The sequence below is a fragment of the Harpegnathos saltator genome, unplaced genomic scaffold, assembly GCF_003227715.2.
Source record: "Harpegnathos saltator strain DR-91 unplaced genomic scaffold, Hsal_v8.6 scaffold844, whole genome shotgun sequence".
Classification (NCBI taxonomy): domain Eukaryota; kingdom Metazoa; phylum Arthropoda; class Insecta; order Hymenoptera; family Formicidae; genus Harpegnathos; species Harpegnathos saltator.
The window spans coordinates 1886007-1906117 of NW_020230698.1; the positions used below are offsets into that span (position 1 = coordinate 1886007).

Sequence of the window (20111 nt, forward strand, 5' to 3'; positions counted from 1 at the left end):
GTCGTTAAGTCTCAAGCAACGGGAGAAAAAGAGGAGACCCTCTTTCTCCCGAGATGTCCCGCCTTTCGAGGTAAAGCCGGGCCGTCCGGGCTCTCCTCGGTATCGCGGCCGCGTTTACGATCGATCGAGGACCGTCGCACAGTGGGAACAAATAGAAATGTACTGTTCAAAAATCGCTAGGGACCACAATTTTATAGCAATCGGGATGCGTTTTTTTTTTTTTTTAACTAAACGTTAATCAATGTAGACAAAAACTGTCGAGCCCGATTTTTTAAAACATTCTTTTAAATTTTGCAGTAAAAGAATTTGTGAGAAATTATCAAGTCTAATCAACAAGATCATTGTTTTAACACAGTATATACGTTGCAATAGAGTATACAAAGCCGTTCAACATAAATGTGAAGTCTGATATGAAGTGTGATAGAAATAACAATTTCAGCGGAAAAAAGTTGCAAAATAATTTGTTTATAACAGAATTATTGTTCTCACGCGAAAACCAAATATGTAGTTTTGATCTGATGTTTTCAAATCATCAAGCATCAGGTTTTCAAAACAATCACTTTCTAAATATATTGTTTAGACAATTTTGTCATAAACAAATTATTTTTGCAACTTCTTTCCGCCGAATTTGTTATTTTTATCATACTTCATATCAGACTCGAAACATATATACTGTGTTAAAACAATGATTTTGTTTATGTTGACAGGAGATTAGCAATTGTTAACTGCCAAATTCTGATTTTTATATCACATTCGTAATCAGCGATGCTGAAAACCTTAGTACATTGTACTGCGCGGCGAAAAGACGGAAAGTTTTTCCATTTGTAACAGAGGCTGGCAAAACTTGCTAATTTCTTACAAATTTCTTTAATACTGCCAAATTTAAAAGAATGTTTTCAAACATCGGGCTCGACAGTTTTTCTCTACATTGATTAACGTTTAATGAAAAACAAAAAACGCATCCCGATTGCTATAAAAATGTGATCTCCAGCGATTTTTGAACAGTAAATTTCTATTTGTTCCCACTGTGCGTCGTCGCGCGGGCTGAACCCCCGCGGACAAGGAAAACTCGCGTCGGACGCGGGTCGTCGATAAATAATCGCGGGTCGTCGATAAAAAAGCGAGGCGCACGCACACATACGCGAGTCTCGAGTCGTTCGCCGCTCGGCGCGAGCGGAGAGAACCCACGCCTCTCCGTTAACATAACGGTTATATCCCGCACGATAACGCGAGTATCGGCGGGATCGGTCGTGAAAAGCGGCGCTTTTCGTCCTGTACGCACTCGCAACGCAGCGCTAGGTGTGCCGGCTGCGAGTCGCAGGCGGGATTCCGCCGCGATCGCGATACCGAACTTGATCGCGTTTCTCTCGCGATCGCGAGCCGAAACGCCGCGTGAAATTGAGCGAGGCGATTAGTTTCTCGCGCATTTTCATTCGCGTTTTCATTACGTTGCGAGCTCGGGCACGCGGAGTGGCCGTGGGTGAATGCAGAATCGAGTCGAGTCGATTCGATTCGCTCGCGCGGTATCGGCGGCGGCGAGCCGCCCGCTGGCTCATTGTAGTCGCCTCAAAGGTCAGCCTTCGCCTTCGAGGAAAATCCGTTGGTTTCCTCGGATAAACCTCGGACCGGGGCGGGGCGGGGGAGACTACGAGTTATGGCATCGCAGCCTTCTCTCCGTTGCTGGAGGGGGAGGAGGAGAAGGGCGCGAGGAGGAAGAGGAGAGAAGGTCATTAGACGCGCGAGGCGGATCGCGCCGCGCTAGGAACAAAAGCGAGCCGAGGCGCGACGGCGGATAATTTATGCGATCTGGTTCGTGGCGGAATGCCTAATGGCCTCGCGATAACGAGACACGAATCGCATCGAAGGCGATTGTTTTAATTACCACGTCGTCGTGCTCGTCGGCGGCCGTAGTACCCTATAAATCAACGAGCTCGCTAATCATTTCGCGTATCCTTGTATGAGCAACGGCCGAACAATATCTCGTAACGCTCGCGAGGACGGCGCTAATAAGAGAGAGAGAGAGGGAGCGGTGGAATCCGCGCGAACGTATGCGAGCGACGATCGACGCGACAGCGCGCGAGATAACGCGCGCAAAGTGTAACATCGTAAATCAGAGCGGCCGCGCGGCGAAGCACGCTAATAATCCCGAGTCGCTTTCTTTAATTCAACCCTTTAACGACGCCGGCTGATCTAACGGGCGTGGAAGTCCGCCGCTGAAAGCGCCTAATGGTTGTAATATCGCGGCGCGATCGACGTTCGTTGGCGCGGACGTCCCAATTAGCGACAGAGTAATAACCTCGTCGTGAAAATTAATTAATAAATTACTTAAAATAATTACTCGCTCGTGTGTTTAGATATGTATATATATATATATATATATGTACTTGGAACGCGCGTGTATGTTTAAGGGGAAAGTTACGGTACTGCGGGGGTCATTCAGTGATCCAATTGGTGACCAGTTTTGCGCAAATTTTCTTAACAAATTAGATAACACGAGTTCATACTTGCCATGAACCATGTGTTCTCATTGTACATTTTATCGGCACTTATAATAAGCGAATAAAATCTGGTGGCGTTCTTCTACAATAATAATAAGCATTTCGAGTTGAAACAAATTTCGAATATCAAATGAAAGCTGCTATCATAAATGCTGAGGCATGATGATTGCAAACATACTTCTAACAAATATCCATTCGTTAGAACCATATAATTATTCTTGAACTATTGAACGAAATTAAACTGTCGCGTGCCATTGGTCGCGGTATATTGATCTCACTTAAAAAAGAAAAATATAATAACTAGTCCAGAAAATCTCACAAGTCTAAAAGATACAACACGCAATTAAAATCCCAAATGTTGAAGCTTTCCGATAAAATCAAGTTTAGCCTAATGTATGCGTCATTAATTCATTAATGCACTTTCACTACTCGCTCACTAAGTCACTTGCATGGCATCGTGCGCTTTGCAAGACATAGATAACTCGCGATAAACCGCCGGATCCTTTCAAAGACGCTCGATTGCAAACGTCGCGATCCCGGCGCGAACCGGAACGTGTTCGAAAAAATGGCGGCGGAAGTGCCCCAAGCACCGCTTATCCTTTTCCCTCGTGTCGCTAATTAGACCTTCTCCTTGCCGAACGCCTCGACCGGGTTCTTGCCGACGACGGCGGCGAGAACAAACGTTCGATGCACAACGCGTGTCGCGCATGGAAATTTCATTACACCTAATTACCACGTCACTCAAAACCCATGCCGCACGGGGGGGGGGACATTCGCCTCTCAGCGAATCCACCAGCCACAGTCGCACTCTCAATCGCGCCGTACGATTGAGTAATAACACCGATTTAATCGTTCAATTGGAAACTACGGCTGTCCGGTCCGGATAAGGGGGGGAGCCAGCGTTTCGCAATAAATTATCCGCTTTCGCGCGCATCAACGCCTCCGCGGTGTAAACGCGATTGTTCCGCGGCGCATAATAGGTGGCCACCGAACATACGAGCCAACGAACCGACAACGAAGCAGCGAAGCAACGACGGTCGTCCGCCGTCGATTAGGATCTAAGAATCCGGTTATATGGGTCGCTCGTGATCGAGGGATAAGATCTACGACGGTGCGGCACACACAATGACCGACTGCGCGCCGCCGCCGCCGCCGTTCTCCTCGTTGCTCCTCGTCACGAGACGAGACTCCAGGAGGGACTCGCGGCCGCCTTGCGTTTCATGCAAATACACGCGAGAGCTCCCCGGGCTTTCCGGGCGCGAGAGAGAGAGAGAGAGAGAGAGAGGGAGAGAGAGCCCTCGCGCAAGGAAGAGAGAGAGGGAGCGAGGGAGAATCGCGAGAGAGAGAGAGAGAGAGAGAGAGAGAGAGAGAGAGAGAGAGAGAGAGAGAGAGAGAGAGAGAGAGAGAGAGAGAGAAACCAGATTCCCTTGATCTTGCGCCGCGCGAGAATTATTTCAATCGCGACAGAGAGCCGCGGCCGAGTCGCGCGCGCTCGTGCAAAACCGTTGCATTGCCACCGGTGTGTGCACATACGCCGACACTTCGGAGGCGGACATTTCGAAAGGTGTCTATCTGTCGGTCGCTCGCCCGCGATTGTCTTATTTATCGTCACCGTGCTCGTGGTCGATGGACCGACCACGTGCGACTCTCCGCGGTGCATCGTGGCTAGGCGCCGCGAGTTTCTTATCTGCGGTCTATCCTTCGCCGGCGGTTTGCAGTCGCCCCTGCCATTCGCGAAACTTTTTTTTTCACTTTTTGCATTCGACGAATATTTCCATATTTCCTTCCACCAATTCGCGATAATTGTAAATATAATTTGCCATGCAAAGTTTACGATTACTTTTTAGCTGAGAAAAGCTAATCTTATCGAAAGTAATTACGTCTCTTAACTGACAGTTAAAATTAATAAAATTTCTATTAAAATTAATATTAAAATAAATGGAATTAATAAAATTGCTATGATTATCAAAATTAATAAAATCTCTAGGAAAACCACGAGAAAGGATCTTTATTTTCTTGAATTGAATCTTTTTTATGCCAACACGGTTGGCATTCCGAGTTGCCAGAATAAATGTTCTTGCCAGCTGTGCTGATATTCCGAGCGCAAAGAATTAAAGTAACTTTTTCGCGAAGTTTCGCGATACACATCTCTCTACCGAGGCGAGAAGTCGCGTGCAGTTCGAGCTTGATTTAACTGACGATCGGAAACGGAGTTGGCGCGGTGTGAGATCGCGCGCAATTAATAGTCGCGTTTACGACACACAATATGGCGATGTGATGTACCACATTCATCGCGACTGTTGCGAAAGATCGTGTCGCGACGCATAGTTTCACAAATCGCGCACCTCTATCGACGGAATCTCCGAGGAATTCGCGAGTCTCATTAAACCTCTGGACACCGCACCATTATAGCGGCTGCCCGTTAAACAATTGTCCAGGACGACACGCCGCTAACAAACACACTTGTCGTAAATTGGTATTCCCTCTTACCTCACGTCACCTCACCTCACTAACAGTACAAGCTTTGTCTGAATATTTCTACGTCAATGCTGCTCGATCGTTGCACTCGAAGTACCGCGCGTGCGTGTGTGTGTGTGTGTATGTGTGCTTTTTTAGTATGCAAAAACAGCGCTTATGCGTTTCTCTCGAAACGATTGGAAAGCCGCGAACGCATTCGCGAAGATAAAGACGCTGTTAAGAACGCGACCGGCCATATTTATTTCAATCAGCCCCGTCTTTTACGAGCGCTCTTTGGTTCTCGATCGGTGCATAGGCGAGAGCGCATAAGTGCGCAGCGCAGAGATTTTTATTTATTCGCCGATACGTCGCTTATTGCGCATTAAACAGCCCTCGTTCTCTCTTTCTTTCTCTTTCCTTCTTTCTGTCTTGTTCCGTCGGCGCGACGGAGGGCGAGCGCGCACGATATACTTTCTCCTTCTCTGTCTCTCCTCTCCGGTTGTGATCCGTAAAAAGTGATCGAACGGCACACCTTGAAACGCACTTCCCCTTTAATTAAGAAATAAGAGACAATTTCCCGCCAAGAAAGGCGCACGGCCAGCAACGTTCGGTTTCGTTCGCCGAAAAGAATGCGCGACTCGCGTGGCGTCAAAAAAGCGGGTGGCCCCAATTCCTGTAATCGATCCCGCTTGGCTCGTGGAATACGTAGACAGTAGTGCCTTGCCCTGCGCGGTTGTTTATCGTTAAATTCCTCGACTTCTCCTTCCCCGGCAACGCGTCTTTCGCGCGAACGAGATAATTGAACGGTTTTGCCAGTGGAAACCTCCCCTAAAGTCGCTCCTGCCATTCACGAAATTCTTCTTCACTTTTCGCACTCGAGGAATATTCCCACATTTCTTTCCACCAATTTGATAATTATAAATATAATTTGTCATGGAAAATTTACGATTACTTTTTAGCTGAGAAAAATATCTTCTATATCAGAACTAACTACATCTTACTTAATTATTATTATTGTTAAAATTCCTAGAATAACTTAATTATTATTAAAATTGCTAGAAAAATCACGAAGAAGGATCTTTTTCCTTTCTTATTTCCTTCAATGTTATCGCTATATTTTATTATTTCATTGCTCTCTTTTTTTTAAGTCCTGTTTTCAAGCCCTCTGTTTTTCACGCCAGCACAGCTGGCATTCCGAGTCGCCGGGATCTATATCGTTCCCTTTCGATCGACTGTATCGTATGTGAAAATTTTGTTCTGCTGAAATTCACTTACAGAATGTTTCTAAATCCGCGCTGATTTTTTCGTCATTGAATCGAATCAAATGATTCAGTCAAATAATATATATCTTGCTGAAGTGGAACTTGATCTCTTAAATCCCTGGCCGATTTTTTTGCGATCGTCTCTCGCGGAGATCGTCTCTCGGACGGAGAAAATTGCGTTCTCTTAAAATTGAATTCGAGAAATCGTCCGCTCGCAATCTGTCGCGCGAGACAAACGTTCCCATAAGCACACTCGATTGCCATTGGCGACGCGGTGGACGTTGGTCCGTTTCAATTGCGCAGCGCGCGCTGCCATTTACGGGCGCGCGCAATTAGTTGCTAATAAAGTGTTCACCCGATGCATCCAGCGGACTGTCTTTAACGCGCGGTCCGCGGCGCGCCGCGGACGAAATTATCTGCGCGGCTAACGAGTGTCGCGCGCGGACTCCGCGCGGAGCCGGTCGAAGGACGACGGCGCATTTGTGTAACGAGACAGCGCCGACGACGATCGTTGCCGCCGCGTGGTAAATTCGCGATTACGCGGCCTGCTCGTTTCGCAGGATCGCTCGATCGACATGCCGTGTATCGTCGCGTCGCGATCAGCCGCGGGGCCGCTTTTGTGTCGTGAGAAAGACGGAGTTTCGCATTCGCGACCGTGTAATGATCGCGCGTCATATCCAGCCGACAGGTTGCTCCTGATGAAAGCAGCTGGATGCACGGAGGATCTCGCAACGGGGTCTCCGGGACGCGTCGCTAATTCCGACGAACACTGTCGGGGGACAATAAATCGACAGCGCGGCGCGCGATCGCGCGGCTGTCGATTTTTCGCATCTCCCCCACCCCGCCCCCTCCCTTCCCGCTCCTCCGAGAGCTCATCGTCCCTTCGGGTCTTTGTCTCCTTATTAAGACACCTAGGCGGTACTCAACGACGCTCAAGAGCGACACGGGAACACGTAGATCGAGATTTGACGCGCGCGAACGTTGACCCGAAGTCTCTCGGCGGACCGTCGACTGCGCTCTCGGCATCACTCAGATCGTCGTGCGACGTCCTCGCCGCGAGAGACACCACGTCCGTCACTGTCGACTCGGCGATGCCGAGAGGCATTTGGATGCCGCGAGAAAATTAGCATGCACTTTTGACGCGAACGCGACGCGATCAACGCCGCGTTCGCCAAATGGCGAACGGAGAAACGCTCGAGGCTCCTCGTCACGCGGTTGATGATGCGGAGAGGCAGAAAATATATATAAGCTGGAAAGCCTCGCGAAAAATGCGTCGAGGTGAGAAGACGCATCCGTGAAAATGACGTCCGCACGCAGTCGATCTCGGGGCGGATCTCTGTAAAACGGACGCACTTCGCTCTCGTCTTAACGAGGTCGACCAATCGACCGTGAACTCGGGGTGCGAGGCTGCCCCCCCTTTCGACTTATCTTTCCTCACGATTCTGGTTAATGTTAATTTACACGCGTGAGAATTTTTATTCATGCCGGCCGTCGTATCGTATCCGCGCGCTTCGGCTTATCAGCGCGGGCAGCGAATAGCGTTCATCTAGATTAACATGTAATCGCGGGACGCTAGCTCTAATTGGATTAATTAACACGTCTTATCAGCGGCGTAACGGGTGGCGTAACGCGGCGGCGGCGGCGGCGTGGCAGAGCGAGAGAGAGAGAGAGAGAGAGAAAGAGGGGGGGAGGGGGGGGAGAGAATGCGCAACGGGCCGACGACGACTCGTACGTTTACGTAAGGCCGAAAAGCGTAAAGCGTCGATATTCAGGCGCGGATATATCGGCGATAGCCAAACTCGCGAAACTTTCGCTGCGAAATTTCACGCGTGCAGGAAGCTCTCCTAAGCGGCGCCCCACTTGGACGCGCGAGGACGAACAAGGAGACGCACGTAATCTCTCAATTTCACCCGGGGACGACGGCGCTTTTTTGCGTCTCCTCGCGACGTATATCGATCGCATTTCCATCGCCCGAAATGGCGAAGCCGAGCGGCGCGGCGCGGCGCGGCGCGGCGAGCAGCCAGATCGGTCCGCGCCGCGGGAATCGCGCGAGGTGTAATCGCATTCTGCATTCGTAACCTGCGCGTATGTAACGCGAACAGGCGGAAATGTTTGGCGCGAGAGCGGCGGCGCGGCGAACGTTTAAATCGCCTCGATAACGCGCTCGGAAACGCGGGCGAGCATTGTCGGCTGAAGAATTCACGGGGCGTTGACGCAAAAGCGGCCGGCGACGTTGACGGGGGAGAGAAAGATTGCGGCGAAAATCGCAGGAGAATTTCTGTTGTCTCGATCCGTGCAGAAGCACGGGCGAAACTTCGATTACGTCCTTGTTGGAAAATCTTTCGCTCGTTTGATCCTTCGCTACGCGATTCCTCAGTGTTTTGTGTCATTTTCTTTTGCGTTGTTTGTTAGTCGACTATATACTATTTATGTAGTACTTTACGATTTCGGTACAATTCAATTCTTTATAATAACGTTGTAAGGAGAGATATGTAATTTTAACGCCCAATATTTCCATATAAGGAAAAGCACTCGTTCTTTGCAATTTTCCGGCTTCGGCCGTTGAAAATGTGATTGTTGTTGGCGAATTTCACGCGAAATATCCGCAGTAATTTCCATCCAAATACGTAATAATATAAAAGAACCGCGCGTCTGTCGGAGGTCGTCGTGTGACGCGCGGGAAAATTAGCACGAGAAGCAGCAGAATCAGTAGAAACTTCAGTAGAAAGATCTACACTTCAGAGGGGTACGCCTCTGTATCGACGGGTTCTTCGCGCGAGTGACATTTTCATCCGGAATGCTCGCTTCCGCCAATTTCCATTCATTATCATCGCGTGGCGAGCCGCGGTCGGATTGCGACATCGCGACCCGGATTGGCCACTCATCGGTGAAACGGCAAAAATCGCGCGCGGGCAGGGCAGAACTGCATTCCAGTCGGCATGCTGCCGGTCAAACGATCGGCCGATTCGTACGCGTTCACCGGCGTAATTACTTATTAGGCGCAATGTAAGCCCGACCTAGAAAAGCGGCGTCTCGGGGCCGATCGCGGCCTGGTATCGCCTGGTCGCGATAGAACTTCAGCGAAGCGTTCAACGCCGCTCGCATATCCGATGCATGTGTGTGGTGCCTAGCACACGCGTATCGCTCTGAATAAAAGGCGTGCTCGCGGGAATTTTTCACTGCCGGCTCGACGTGTTTCGCTTTAACACCGGCTGCTTATTTAGCCGGCGGCGCAGCGTACGCGAGCCACGAAGGAAGACGTCATATATCACGAGCTACCGGGAGCGAATCGTGTCTCGTTCGCGAATAAGGCTTGTTATCAACACTTGAATTTCGAGAGAGGCTCTTTTCGCCGGCCTCGCCCCATTACGGCCAGCCCAGCAGCGCGATTAAGCGGCCGGGAAAGCCGAGAGGCTGCGTTGTCCTCTCTTTGCGCGGCGATTTTTCCCTCTCGTCCTGCGCTCCGGAGCGCGTCCGGCGCGAAATCTCGCGCGAGCGCACTTACGATACGCGCGAGAAACTTTACTGCCGTCATAGTCGGGACGTGGAATCGTAATATGAGGTAAAAGCACCGTCGCGTTATGACAAACTTATGGACCCGACTGCGCGGGCTGAAATTGCGTGTGCGCTTGGACTTGCAATTAATTATTGAGGTGATAAAATAATGCTGCGATAAATCACGGCGGAAAGTTATATCGTGCGAACGCGGCGACGGTGTTAAATTTCGGAGGCGATTTTTCTACAATCTGTTTATGCTGTTTCGATTGCAATCGAGACACATGAAAAATATTACTAACGCGATGAAATATAAAATATGTCACGCAGAAAAGTTATGATCATGCGAACGAAATGACAGGAAGAAAGATATTAATGCATCAGTATTAAATTTTGGGGGCTTTTTCCACTATTTAAGGGGGGAATTACATGCGGAGGAAGCCATTTTCAAGGTTATTTTTGCGAACTTTTTTAACAAAAACGGTAGGACCAATGGAAGAACTTGAAATTTGTACAATGTATTCATTAATGTTCAAAGTATAAAATAAATTTGTTACTATTTATATGGAAAGTACACATAAAACTTTAAACACATTTATCTGGAAACATCATTTTCTTAAATTGTCGACACGATTATGCAAAAATTATTGAACCGAATAACTTGAAACTTTTACACAATATACAGTAGACATGTAGTTTTCGCGCCCCTACCTCGAACACAGTTATATTTTATTTTATTCATTTTTTCAAACATGATTACAAGTTGAAAAAAAGTTTCATTTTCGATACTTCTTTTTGTACAGTCATAATTTTTTCAAACATGGCTTCACTGCCTTCATTTTGGTACTGGTCATTTTCGACTTTGATAATGACAACCGTATATTTTAAAAATCTTTCTCATTCTTAGGCTTCAGGGTAGCGAGAGGCTCGGAATTATGTCGACAGCAAACATAGAGCTCGCAAACGGATGATTGTATTTTTATCTATAATTAGAAACTGGATCGGTTCTTGTGATTCAATAAAATTCATTTCATACTTTGAACATTAACGAATAACACTGTGGAAATTTCAAGTCCATCGATCTTACCGTTTTTGTTGAAAAAATTTGTAAAAATAGCCTCGAAAACGGCTTTCCGCGTATAATACGTACCTCCCTCAACTTTCCCGCAATCTTCCATAATTTCCGATACGACTTTTCAAGACGCACAAATAAAACGATGATCACGATGAATCATTGAAAAGCTGCTGCGTCACACAGTGTGACATTTCGCGGAGCCGATCTTCTTACAACTCTTCTTAATAATATTTCTTCAATCCGCCGCGCCGCGGTGCTGGCTCGAGCGGGACGCGCGCGGGCTGGAAGATAACCTGCGAATTACATCGCTCTCCTTACATCACTGACATCTCCGCGATGCGAGTGACGTAACGGTAATGAACAACGGCCCCCGTGCTCGCATGGCACATACACATTTCATCAAGAGCCGCGCGAATGCCACACGTCCGGAACGCGACTCCAGGCGTCACGGCTTACCGTAGCGCGACGGTAGCGCGCGCGCGCGAGCGCGCGCGCGGCCTGTGCACGTGACTACGCGCGGCGTACCGCACCGCTCGTCACGTGCATCGGACAGTGCACCGGCCGCCGCCACGCTCTCGTGCACGTGAATTCTGCATAAAGTGGAAGGAGAATATGAGCGCGGAGCACGCATAGTTTATCGGAGAAATTGCTATTGTCGGCGCAGCCCGCGGAGAGGAGCGCGGCGCGCGAGTACCTGCCTCCCCGAAAAAAGCGGAGATTAATTTCGCGAGTGGTATATCCGCGGGGATTACTCACTTTCGCGAAACGCAAGAGAGAGAGAGAGAGAGAGAGAGAGAGAGCAGAGCGCTTATCTCCCGCGCGCGCCCGCGGGACGAGACACGCAACGTCCGAGGCTGCTTATATTCACGCACGTGACTCGTATTCGCGAATTAATGAACTAATGAGCGGAATAAATTTACGAGCGAGACGGCGAATCTCGTTAGAACGAGACGCCGCGAGTCACGGCTGCGCCGCGGCGATCGCCGCGTATCGCGGATTTACATGGTGGTACAACAGGAAATGGTCTCTCGCGGTTCCCACTCTCGCGGTGTCCACTCTCGAAATGCCAGCGGAATAACAAACAATCAGGCCTCTCGCGCCGATTTCACAAACTACCAACTACCGAGTAGAAAAGGGAGGTAAGGGGGGGGGCCGACGGCGACGGACCAACCGCGGCTTTCAATAATTGCCGGGAAAGAATTCGCCGTTCTTATGACACGGGTGGTGGATGAGGGGGGGGGGAGGGGGACTATATCGGCGAGCCGGGTGGAGTCCGGTCCCCGCACACTCCGAGACGCGCGCTATCAATCACCGCGCGTTTTGTAACAATGTTAATTGCTCGAATGAAGTTGAATCGCGCGGGTCCTTTGGGGGCCCTCCCCCCCGGCCGGCGCGGCGGTTCCGCCGGCTCAATTAACATATTCGCATTACCGCCGTAAATCTGTCTGACAGCGGGCGCTCACTGCGCCGATACGCGATACTAATAACGTTGATTACGGTCGTGCGCCGCCGTAGAAAGCTGAACGTTTGAATTCGCATACCTGTCGCCGCCAATAAGGGAGCGTTAGCGGACGCACGGCCGTTTAAAAGTCCCCACGGGTGCAGGATCATGATCACGAAAGTCGTGGAAAGTCGCGGTAAGGGGGCAAAAACGGACGGCGCTTAGCGATGTGTCTAGCCGTCTACTATTAGCGCAGGCGGGGAGCAATTAAGCAGAATCGCTGAATCATTACTCGTTCCTGCGCGCCGCTCAACCGCCACTCGCCAGTCATAACTTTCCCCTCGGATCGAAAACTCGACCGCCAATAAAGAGTCTGATGTTTATTAATACCTCGAGAGATATGTATATTTATTATTTATAATAATTTGCACTGAGACTTTGCGAGCAGCGAAGAAAATAGATTTACTTGCTCTCGTGCGTCTCTCCGCCGTACAAGGCCAGGCCGGTTTGTCGCCGAAGAAGCTGGAAAATTCTGTACCGTATTGTTTAATCACTCGAATGTATCGTCCGACAAATTTTTGCGAAAGCTTCAAAGCCGATATTTTTGCAGTTTAACTCTGTTATAACTTTGTTCAATTTAATTTTTTTCGACCGTTTCCCGAGGCGAGAAAATGAAGTTGTGTTAACAGAGAGTTATCGGCGTTATCGAGTTTTTCCCGTAAAAATCCCTACAAGTTTATCGAACAACCCGATATCTAACGATCGGTTGACCGATTGTCATTTTATAATAATCAGCGGCAATGTCTCGCGCGCGGGATATGAAGGTAAAATTATCATTGTATCGCATTGTTTGTTTGAGATGCATCGTGCAGACACACGTGCGGTGTAACGGGGAATTAATAACTCGGACAATTCTCACTCCTTTATTCCGCCAATGTGCAGAAGTTTAGTCGCCGTAGCGAGACAAAGTCGCGCATTCGGGGAAGGAATGGAAGGTCAGCTTTACTAAGCTGCGCCGGTCTACGCGTTTTACCTGCGCACCGTGTACGCACGTTTCTCTGATAATTTTCTTGCGTAAGCCGCCTTCGCGGTGTAACACGTGTCTCGAGTTCTGCACACGCCTAAGCGCGTATTTAACGGTGTCCTCTAGACTGCTTAATGACGTGTCAAGCGCGCGCGTGTATTGCGGTAGTAACCGTGCAAATAAAATCACGGCTTTGCGGATAATCGGATATATCCGCTCGATACGATTCGATCGGGCCGGCAGTCGCGCGCGCGCGCGCGCGCGCGCAATAAACGACAAGAACGCCCGTAAAAATGACAAGTGTCGTCGATTTTGCGGCACTCCGTTCCTTCGCGAAACGCGAAGGAACGGGGAAAGTGCGTAGGATGTCGGCCGCGGCGGAAGCTGCTGCGTTTATCGACGGATCTCGGCGCGACGCGTTACGATATCTCGGCGTGCGTGAATATTATGCGAGAATTCGTCATGCGCTATTTAATTCTTGGCACCTTCACGACGATATTATTACAAGTACGAGCTCTCTCGAGCGTGTACCGGCGTGCGCGCTAGATACGAGAAAGCGAATCAGTGTCAATGACAGATACACGTCGCGCGTCGTCCCGCTCTTTTTGTCGGCGCGGGAACGTCATTATTCGGTATGCCCGCGAGTCTCGCCTGAATTTCTCACGCTTTCTCCGCCACCGCTGCCGGCTCGCGGACGTTCAGCGAGCTGCGACTATGTCGCTTCTTTTATGACCAGCTACTCAGTCGCTCGTCTACAAGGCTAATTCGAGGCGTTCCCCAGTGTCAATGTCGAAGCCGCCCCGGTGTCTCTGCGCGGGAGGACTCGTTCTCTCTCTCTCTCTCTCTCTCTCTCTCTCTCTCTCTCTCTCTCCCTCTCTCTCTCTCTCTCTCTCTCTCTCTCTCTCCCTGTCTGTTTCATGGGAGAGACAGTCGCTTTCCTCCGTTTCACGAAAGTAAAGCCCGCTGTTAGTCTAGAAAGAAAAGGAGATTTCGAAACGTGCGAAATCCTTATGTCTCTCGCGGGGCTCCAATTAGAGTCGCCAAGATGTAGGCAGGCATGTTGCTCTTTGAAAACGCTGTGGCTTCTCACGTTGCCGTCGCGCGACCGTGCTCTCTTTCTCTCTCTCTCTCTCTCTCTCTCTCTCTCTCCCTCCCTCTCTCTCTCTCTCTGTCTTTTTTTTTGCCTTTCTTAATTTCCAAGAATTATTAATCAATTCTTAATTATGATTAATTACCGTCCTCGTTAGTTCTCGCTCCAAGTTACTCCTCTTCCGTTTCTGCTTCTCGATACGCTCTTTCACTCTTCATCGTTTACTTCTTCCGTATTCTTTTTTTATTTTTGCTGTTTTTTGTGTCAGTTTTAGAGGAAACGCTTATCCCAGAACGCTTATTCATCAAGCAACACTTTCTCTCCTCTCTTTCCTCCCTCTTCTTCTCTCTCTCTCTCTCTCTCTCTCTCCCCCTCCCTCCTTCCCTTTCCCTTTCGCGAGGATCACAGGTCGGCACTGCGATTCCCGATGGATCGCGTCGGCGGCGCAAACGGGTTCTGTCGCGGCCTTGCCGTGGACCGGCGCGGCGCGGCGCGGCGCGGCGGTGCCGGGAAGACGTCGCGCCTCGCTAATTGACAGGACGGACGGTCGCGTGATTCGAGGCGAGCGGCTGACGGCGGCACGTGCACGTGACTCGCTCTCGGACTTTTCCCTCGATGGCATTAATCCGTACGAGGAAAGGTGTACGGGGAGCGCGATTCTCCCGCTCTCTCTTTCTCTCGGCCGACTCCTCGTGCGGCCGCCCGACCGATATCGGCAATAACCAGGCACGTGTAAAAGCGCGCGGAATCACGTGCGGCACGTGATACGGCCGCTGCTCCTGCGCGCCGTTGCAGGAATTGTTGTTATTATACCGGCCGTGTGTCCTGGCCGCCTATGCGACCGGCGTGGATTTTCTGTACGCGCCAAGGTGTGAACGTTGTATGTTACAGCTGTTAGAGCTCAGGTTGCGAGATCACATTTGCGACATAACTGTGTCGCGAGAGGCTGATCCCGTTGGAAAATCAATTTGCGGAAACACGAGTGCGCGCGCGCGCTCATGTCTCCTATTTTCCCTCTGGATTTCCCCATCGATTTCAAGTCGCGAGTGGATTTTCGTTTGGAAATTAAGCGGAAAGGTCAATTTAAACGAGAGTTGTTTCCAAAAATTTCTAGACTACGAGAAGTAAATCCTGTTACCGTTGAATCTTCGATTGCGAATTGATTGTGAGAAAACAACGCTGCTTCTATTTTTATTTTAAACGTAAGCGATTGTCCGAACTTTAGCCTTGCAATTAAGTAGAACAGTCGATCCGAACGAGTCGTAAATCCTCAAACAAGAAGCGAATTCTGTAAACCGGTGACTTTTCGATCGCGAGCTACGTGGAGATTCTACTTTCTATTCCACTTTAAACGCGCGTCTAAATCGTGACTGAATGATTGCAATTCTAATTACGAGAAAGGTCAATCCGTGCGCGTTGCGAGTAGACTCAAAATTTGCATAGGGGAGAATCTCCGGGCGAAAAAAAGAAGCGTGCGAGATGAGGAACAATCCGCGCGCAGAGCGAACGTTAAAGATCGGCTGCACGCGCGGCCATAATCGATTCCACGAGTGCGTACTCATCGAGCTCATTCAATTTGACATTCCTTTGTCGCGGTAACATAATATTCAATATAAATGCGGAAAGTGTTCCTAGCGTTCTCTCGAGACCGCTGCCCGTGCGTCGCGTCGGCGAGTCGCGATTGATGCGCGGATATTTCATTAGCGAGGGGAATCCGTTTCCTCCGCGACCGATCGAAAACTCGAACATTCATCGATTAAAATTTCAGTCGACTAAAATAATCGGCGGATTGATAGTCAAAATGAATCAGCCGTACGTAATCGTGAATAATGTGCTCGTTCGAGGAAATTAATTATTAATAAGTAAGTATACAGGATGCTAAATTTCAAACGTAACAAGTAAAAAATCTCGAAAACTATGAAAGATATTAAAAAAAGCTGAAACACGGGTTCCATGATTTCGAAGGGGAAAGAGAATGGCATTATCAGTTTTTTATTTTGAGGGCATTTCGAGGTCAGTTGAAGGTCAATTAATTTAATTTAAATGGAAAGCCCAATTTATTATTATATCTTCTTTTTCTAGCAATTAATTTTAACAACTTTTGTCTGAAACATTTTTTTATTCGCTTAATACTTTTTGAAATATTTAAGGAAAACTTGGTAACTTTTTCAACTTTTAACTTGCGATATCTCGCTAACTATTCGTCGAAAGAAAAAATAGTATTAGACTTTTCTACCTCTTTATTTACTATCAAGAATATATTACTATATAATAGTGCCCTAACTTTTGTTAATTTAATAATTTTGAAATTTCCAAAGGTCGATAAGTTAACAAAAGTTAGGGCAATATTAAAGTAATATATGCTTAATAGTAAATAAAGTAAAAAAGTCCAATACTATTTGTTCTTTCGATGAAGAGTTAGCGAGATATCGTAAGTTAAATGTTGGAAAAGTTACCAAGATTTCCTTAAATATTTAAAAAAAATATTAGGCAAATAAGAAAATGTTTCAGACAAAAGTTGTTAAAATTAATTGCTCGAAAAAGAAGATATAATAAAAAATTGGGCTTTCCCATTAAAAAAAATTAAGTTGACCTTTAACCGACCTTGAAAATGCCCTCCAAATAAAAAACTGATAATGTCATTTTCTTTCCCCTTCGAAATCATAGAACACGTGTTTTAGCTTTTTTTACTATCTCTCATAGTTTTCGAGATTTTTTACCTGTTGCACGTTTGAAATTTAGCACCCTGTGTAAGCAGTCAAATTTCTCGCGGCCTGAACTCGGCTCGCGCCCGAAAGAGTCGCGCGGAGATCCCGCTACATACCCGTCGACCCTGCCTTTACGCCGGCTGCGTCTAGCAAAAATGCACTCGCAGGCCTTGCAGTACCCGCATATAGAAGCGACACACCGCGTAGGCGGCGTGAATCTCGTGAGCGTGGCTCACGACGAGCGGGAATCACGTGCTGGTGCAGACACGGCCAGGCCTTTCCTCGCGCGGCTTCCCGTGCTTTAGGTGCGACGCGCGCGCGCGTGTTGCAATAGCCATTTTATGGATGTTTATTGTACAAATGTCAGCGTCCCGGATACGATGCGACGGGTCGCTCGGCGAGGGGGGACGTTCATGAGAACAGATCGATCATAGGAGATCGTGACGAGAGACCGCGAGCCGGACAGCGCGCGGAATCGCCGCAATTTCGAGCGGCGTGTCACGTACGTCCCGGACGACAAACAGCCACACACTGTCTTCTCTCGCGGGTCTCTCGGAATTAGCATCTGTAGAAGGAAGTGTTCCACTTTCGTAATCGGAGGATAGGGAAGAGAGAGGGTGGAGAGGATCGCAATATTGTCCCGGGATAAAGTCGCTAACGTAACGATTACGATAGAGCCGAGCGAAGGGTGGGAGAGGGCGAGAGAGGACGAGCGCGACTCGGCTCGCCGTTCCCGAAGAATCGCGACATTCGAAGTTGCGAAATTTTGTCGTCGTCGACCTGGCGCGATGATTCGATGCGCGAAGGGAATCGTCTCGTGATCGCTCTTGATTAGGGAGAAGTACGTGCGAAGTACGTGAAGTGTTGTGTCTACCGTGAAATACTTTCACGATATTTTGCATAAAAAAACTATAGCAAAATTGCGGAAGAATTATAAGTATTGTAGGAATGGTTTTTCAAGTCTCAATGTGTAGCTAATGTCGAGTATCGAGGGATGGAAACACTTGGATTGACTGAAATTGATGAAAATTCACATGGAGTAAATCACGATTGCATATAATTATTTTTTCAATCGATTACTTTGATTTTATCGGATTTTATATACTGAAATATGATTAAGTTTATCGGTCGATTAAATTATTTACAACTACATGTATGACGATTGACTAATTATAACTATCCGTTTGCCGATTACTTTACTCAATTAAGATTTTAATCGACTAACGCCCGTTCTGACGCAGCTCGGTTTCGAATCTTTGAACAATAATATTTAATTGGGCGACGCTTTTTCTCAAAAAGGTTCCCATCTACCTGCCGCGTGTAAATCGCGATTTGTTATATTAGCGAGACGTACTTTACACATCGGGATGACGCGTTGTATTTGCAGTGAATCAAGAAGAGATTAATAGCAGTCAATAAACCTTCTATTGTCAAATATATATATATATTTATATATATATATACACATACATATACCACAGACACACATACGTATATATATATATATATATATATGAGCTGATTATTGTATTGTGCGCATGCAATGATACATCAGTATAGAAAAGGATAATGCCTTCGAGCACGCCTCGTCGCGAGTTCTTCGCAATAGATGACCGCATTGTGCAAGGCTGTTGCCGTGAACTTTAAGTCGATATAGAATAACTTACGATCGCTTTACCTCTGTCGTTCATACTTGAACAGTGTGACCTGCCTAGTCTAACGCTAACGACGACGAAGATGCAACTCCTTCTCTGCCTGACGATTCGCGATGAATACTTATAGGCGACAGTTTGCGCCAACGTCGCGTTCGCGTAGCAAAATCATTGTTGGACATTCATCGATTAAAATTTCAGTCGACTAAAATAATTTCGGCGGATTGATAGTCAACAAAAAATGAATCAGTCGCCGCGTACGTAATCATGAATAATACACTCGTTCGAGGAAATTAATTATTAATAAGTATATAAGCAGTCAAATTAAAATAATCGAGTAAAACGATCAACAATTATACGCAATCACTCGATGGTATACTCGACGATGAGTTTGATTATTTCAGTCGGCTAAAATTTTAATCAATTATTATCGAACTCAACACCGAGCGGAATTAATTGCTCGGGACGTTAATTGAATTTTTCGCCGATGTAAAGCAACGAGCGAACGTGTTTCTTATTCTCGATCGACACCGAAACTCGCGTCGTACACGTACAGCACTCGTGCGATTTTCTCACACTCGTTCTTACCCACAATACCGGCTTAATTACAGTTAACTTCACTCGCGGTAATCAGAAGAAAGAATTGCAGATGTAACTAACAGCCAAATCTCAATTGAGGAAACAAGGGAACAGAAATGAAAAGACGATGAGCGAGAAGCGAGAAGAGTCAGCAGGCGTCAGCGTAAAGACTTCGAAATACCTGGCATTATTCTCTCCTGCGGCGGGTATCCCAAAACCTCGGTACCGATCAGCAGCAGGACTGCCAGCATTCCCACGGGATGCATCTTCACGATCACTTCTGACCCGTGCTACGACGATCTATCACAGATCTGTTTTTGCGACTGAATTCGACGGCGACTCGCGAACACGCGAACGTGGGCGGGAAACGGGCGCTGTACACGTGGCGCAATTAATTCCCTCCGAACTGCTCCGCGTCTCGAGATGCCTGCGAGAGAACAGTCGTGTGCGTTGGAACAGCCTGCCAGGGTGTTCAATCTAAGTCCAAGTCCGTCTGTCCGTCCGTCCGCACGGTACACGCCGGCAGAGCTCCTGTCGCTGTCGGACTGTGCGGTAGTCTGGAGGGCCGTCTGGCGCTTTCACCGGCTTTATACGCGCGCATGAAAGCACCTCTTCTGAAAGAGGGGATTCTGTACAGCTTGTGTATATATATATATATATATATATGTATTGTACGTCACCGGACGTACAACGCGGGTGTACTCGTGGAGGACCGTGAAATTTCGCGGCATTAACGTTTACGGGCTGCTCCCGTGATCTTTTGCCACGGAGCACTATGAATGATAACGAGCGACCAAGTCGAGTTTTTCGGCGAGAAATATTCAGAAAAA

General features: G+C 48.0%; 1 protein-coding gene across 1 annotated transcript in view; it reads right to left on the reverse strand.

The window, feature by feature from the left end:
- The window catches only part of LOC105188014 (uncharacterized), a 93422-nt gene extending 73594 nt beyond the window's left edge, over nucleotides 1–19828 (reverse strand). Inside the window, exon 1 of the mRNA XM_025307274.1 lies at nucleotides 19463–19828. Coding sequence (XP_025163059.1) covers nucleotides 19463–19547 — 85 coding nt within the window. The 5' untranslated portion in view covers nucleotides 19548–19828. The remainder of the gene's footprint in view (nucleotides 1–19462) is intronic.
- Between the last annotated feature and the right edge of the window lie 283 nt (nucleotides 19829–20111).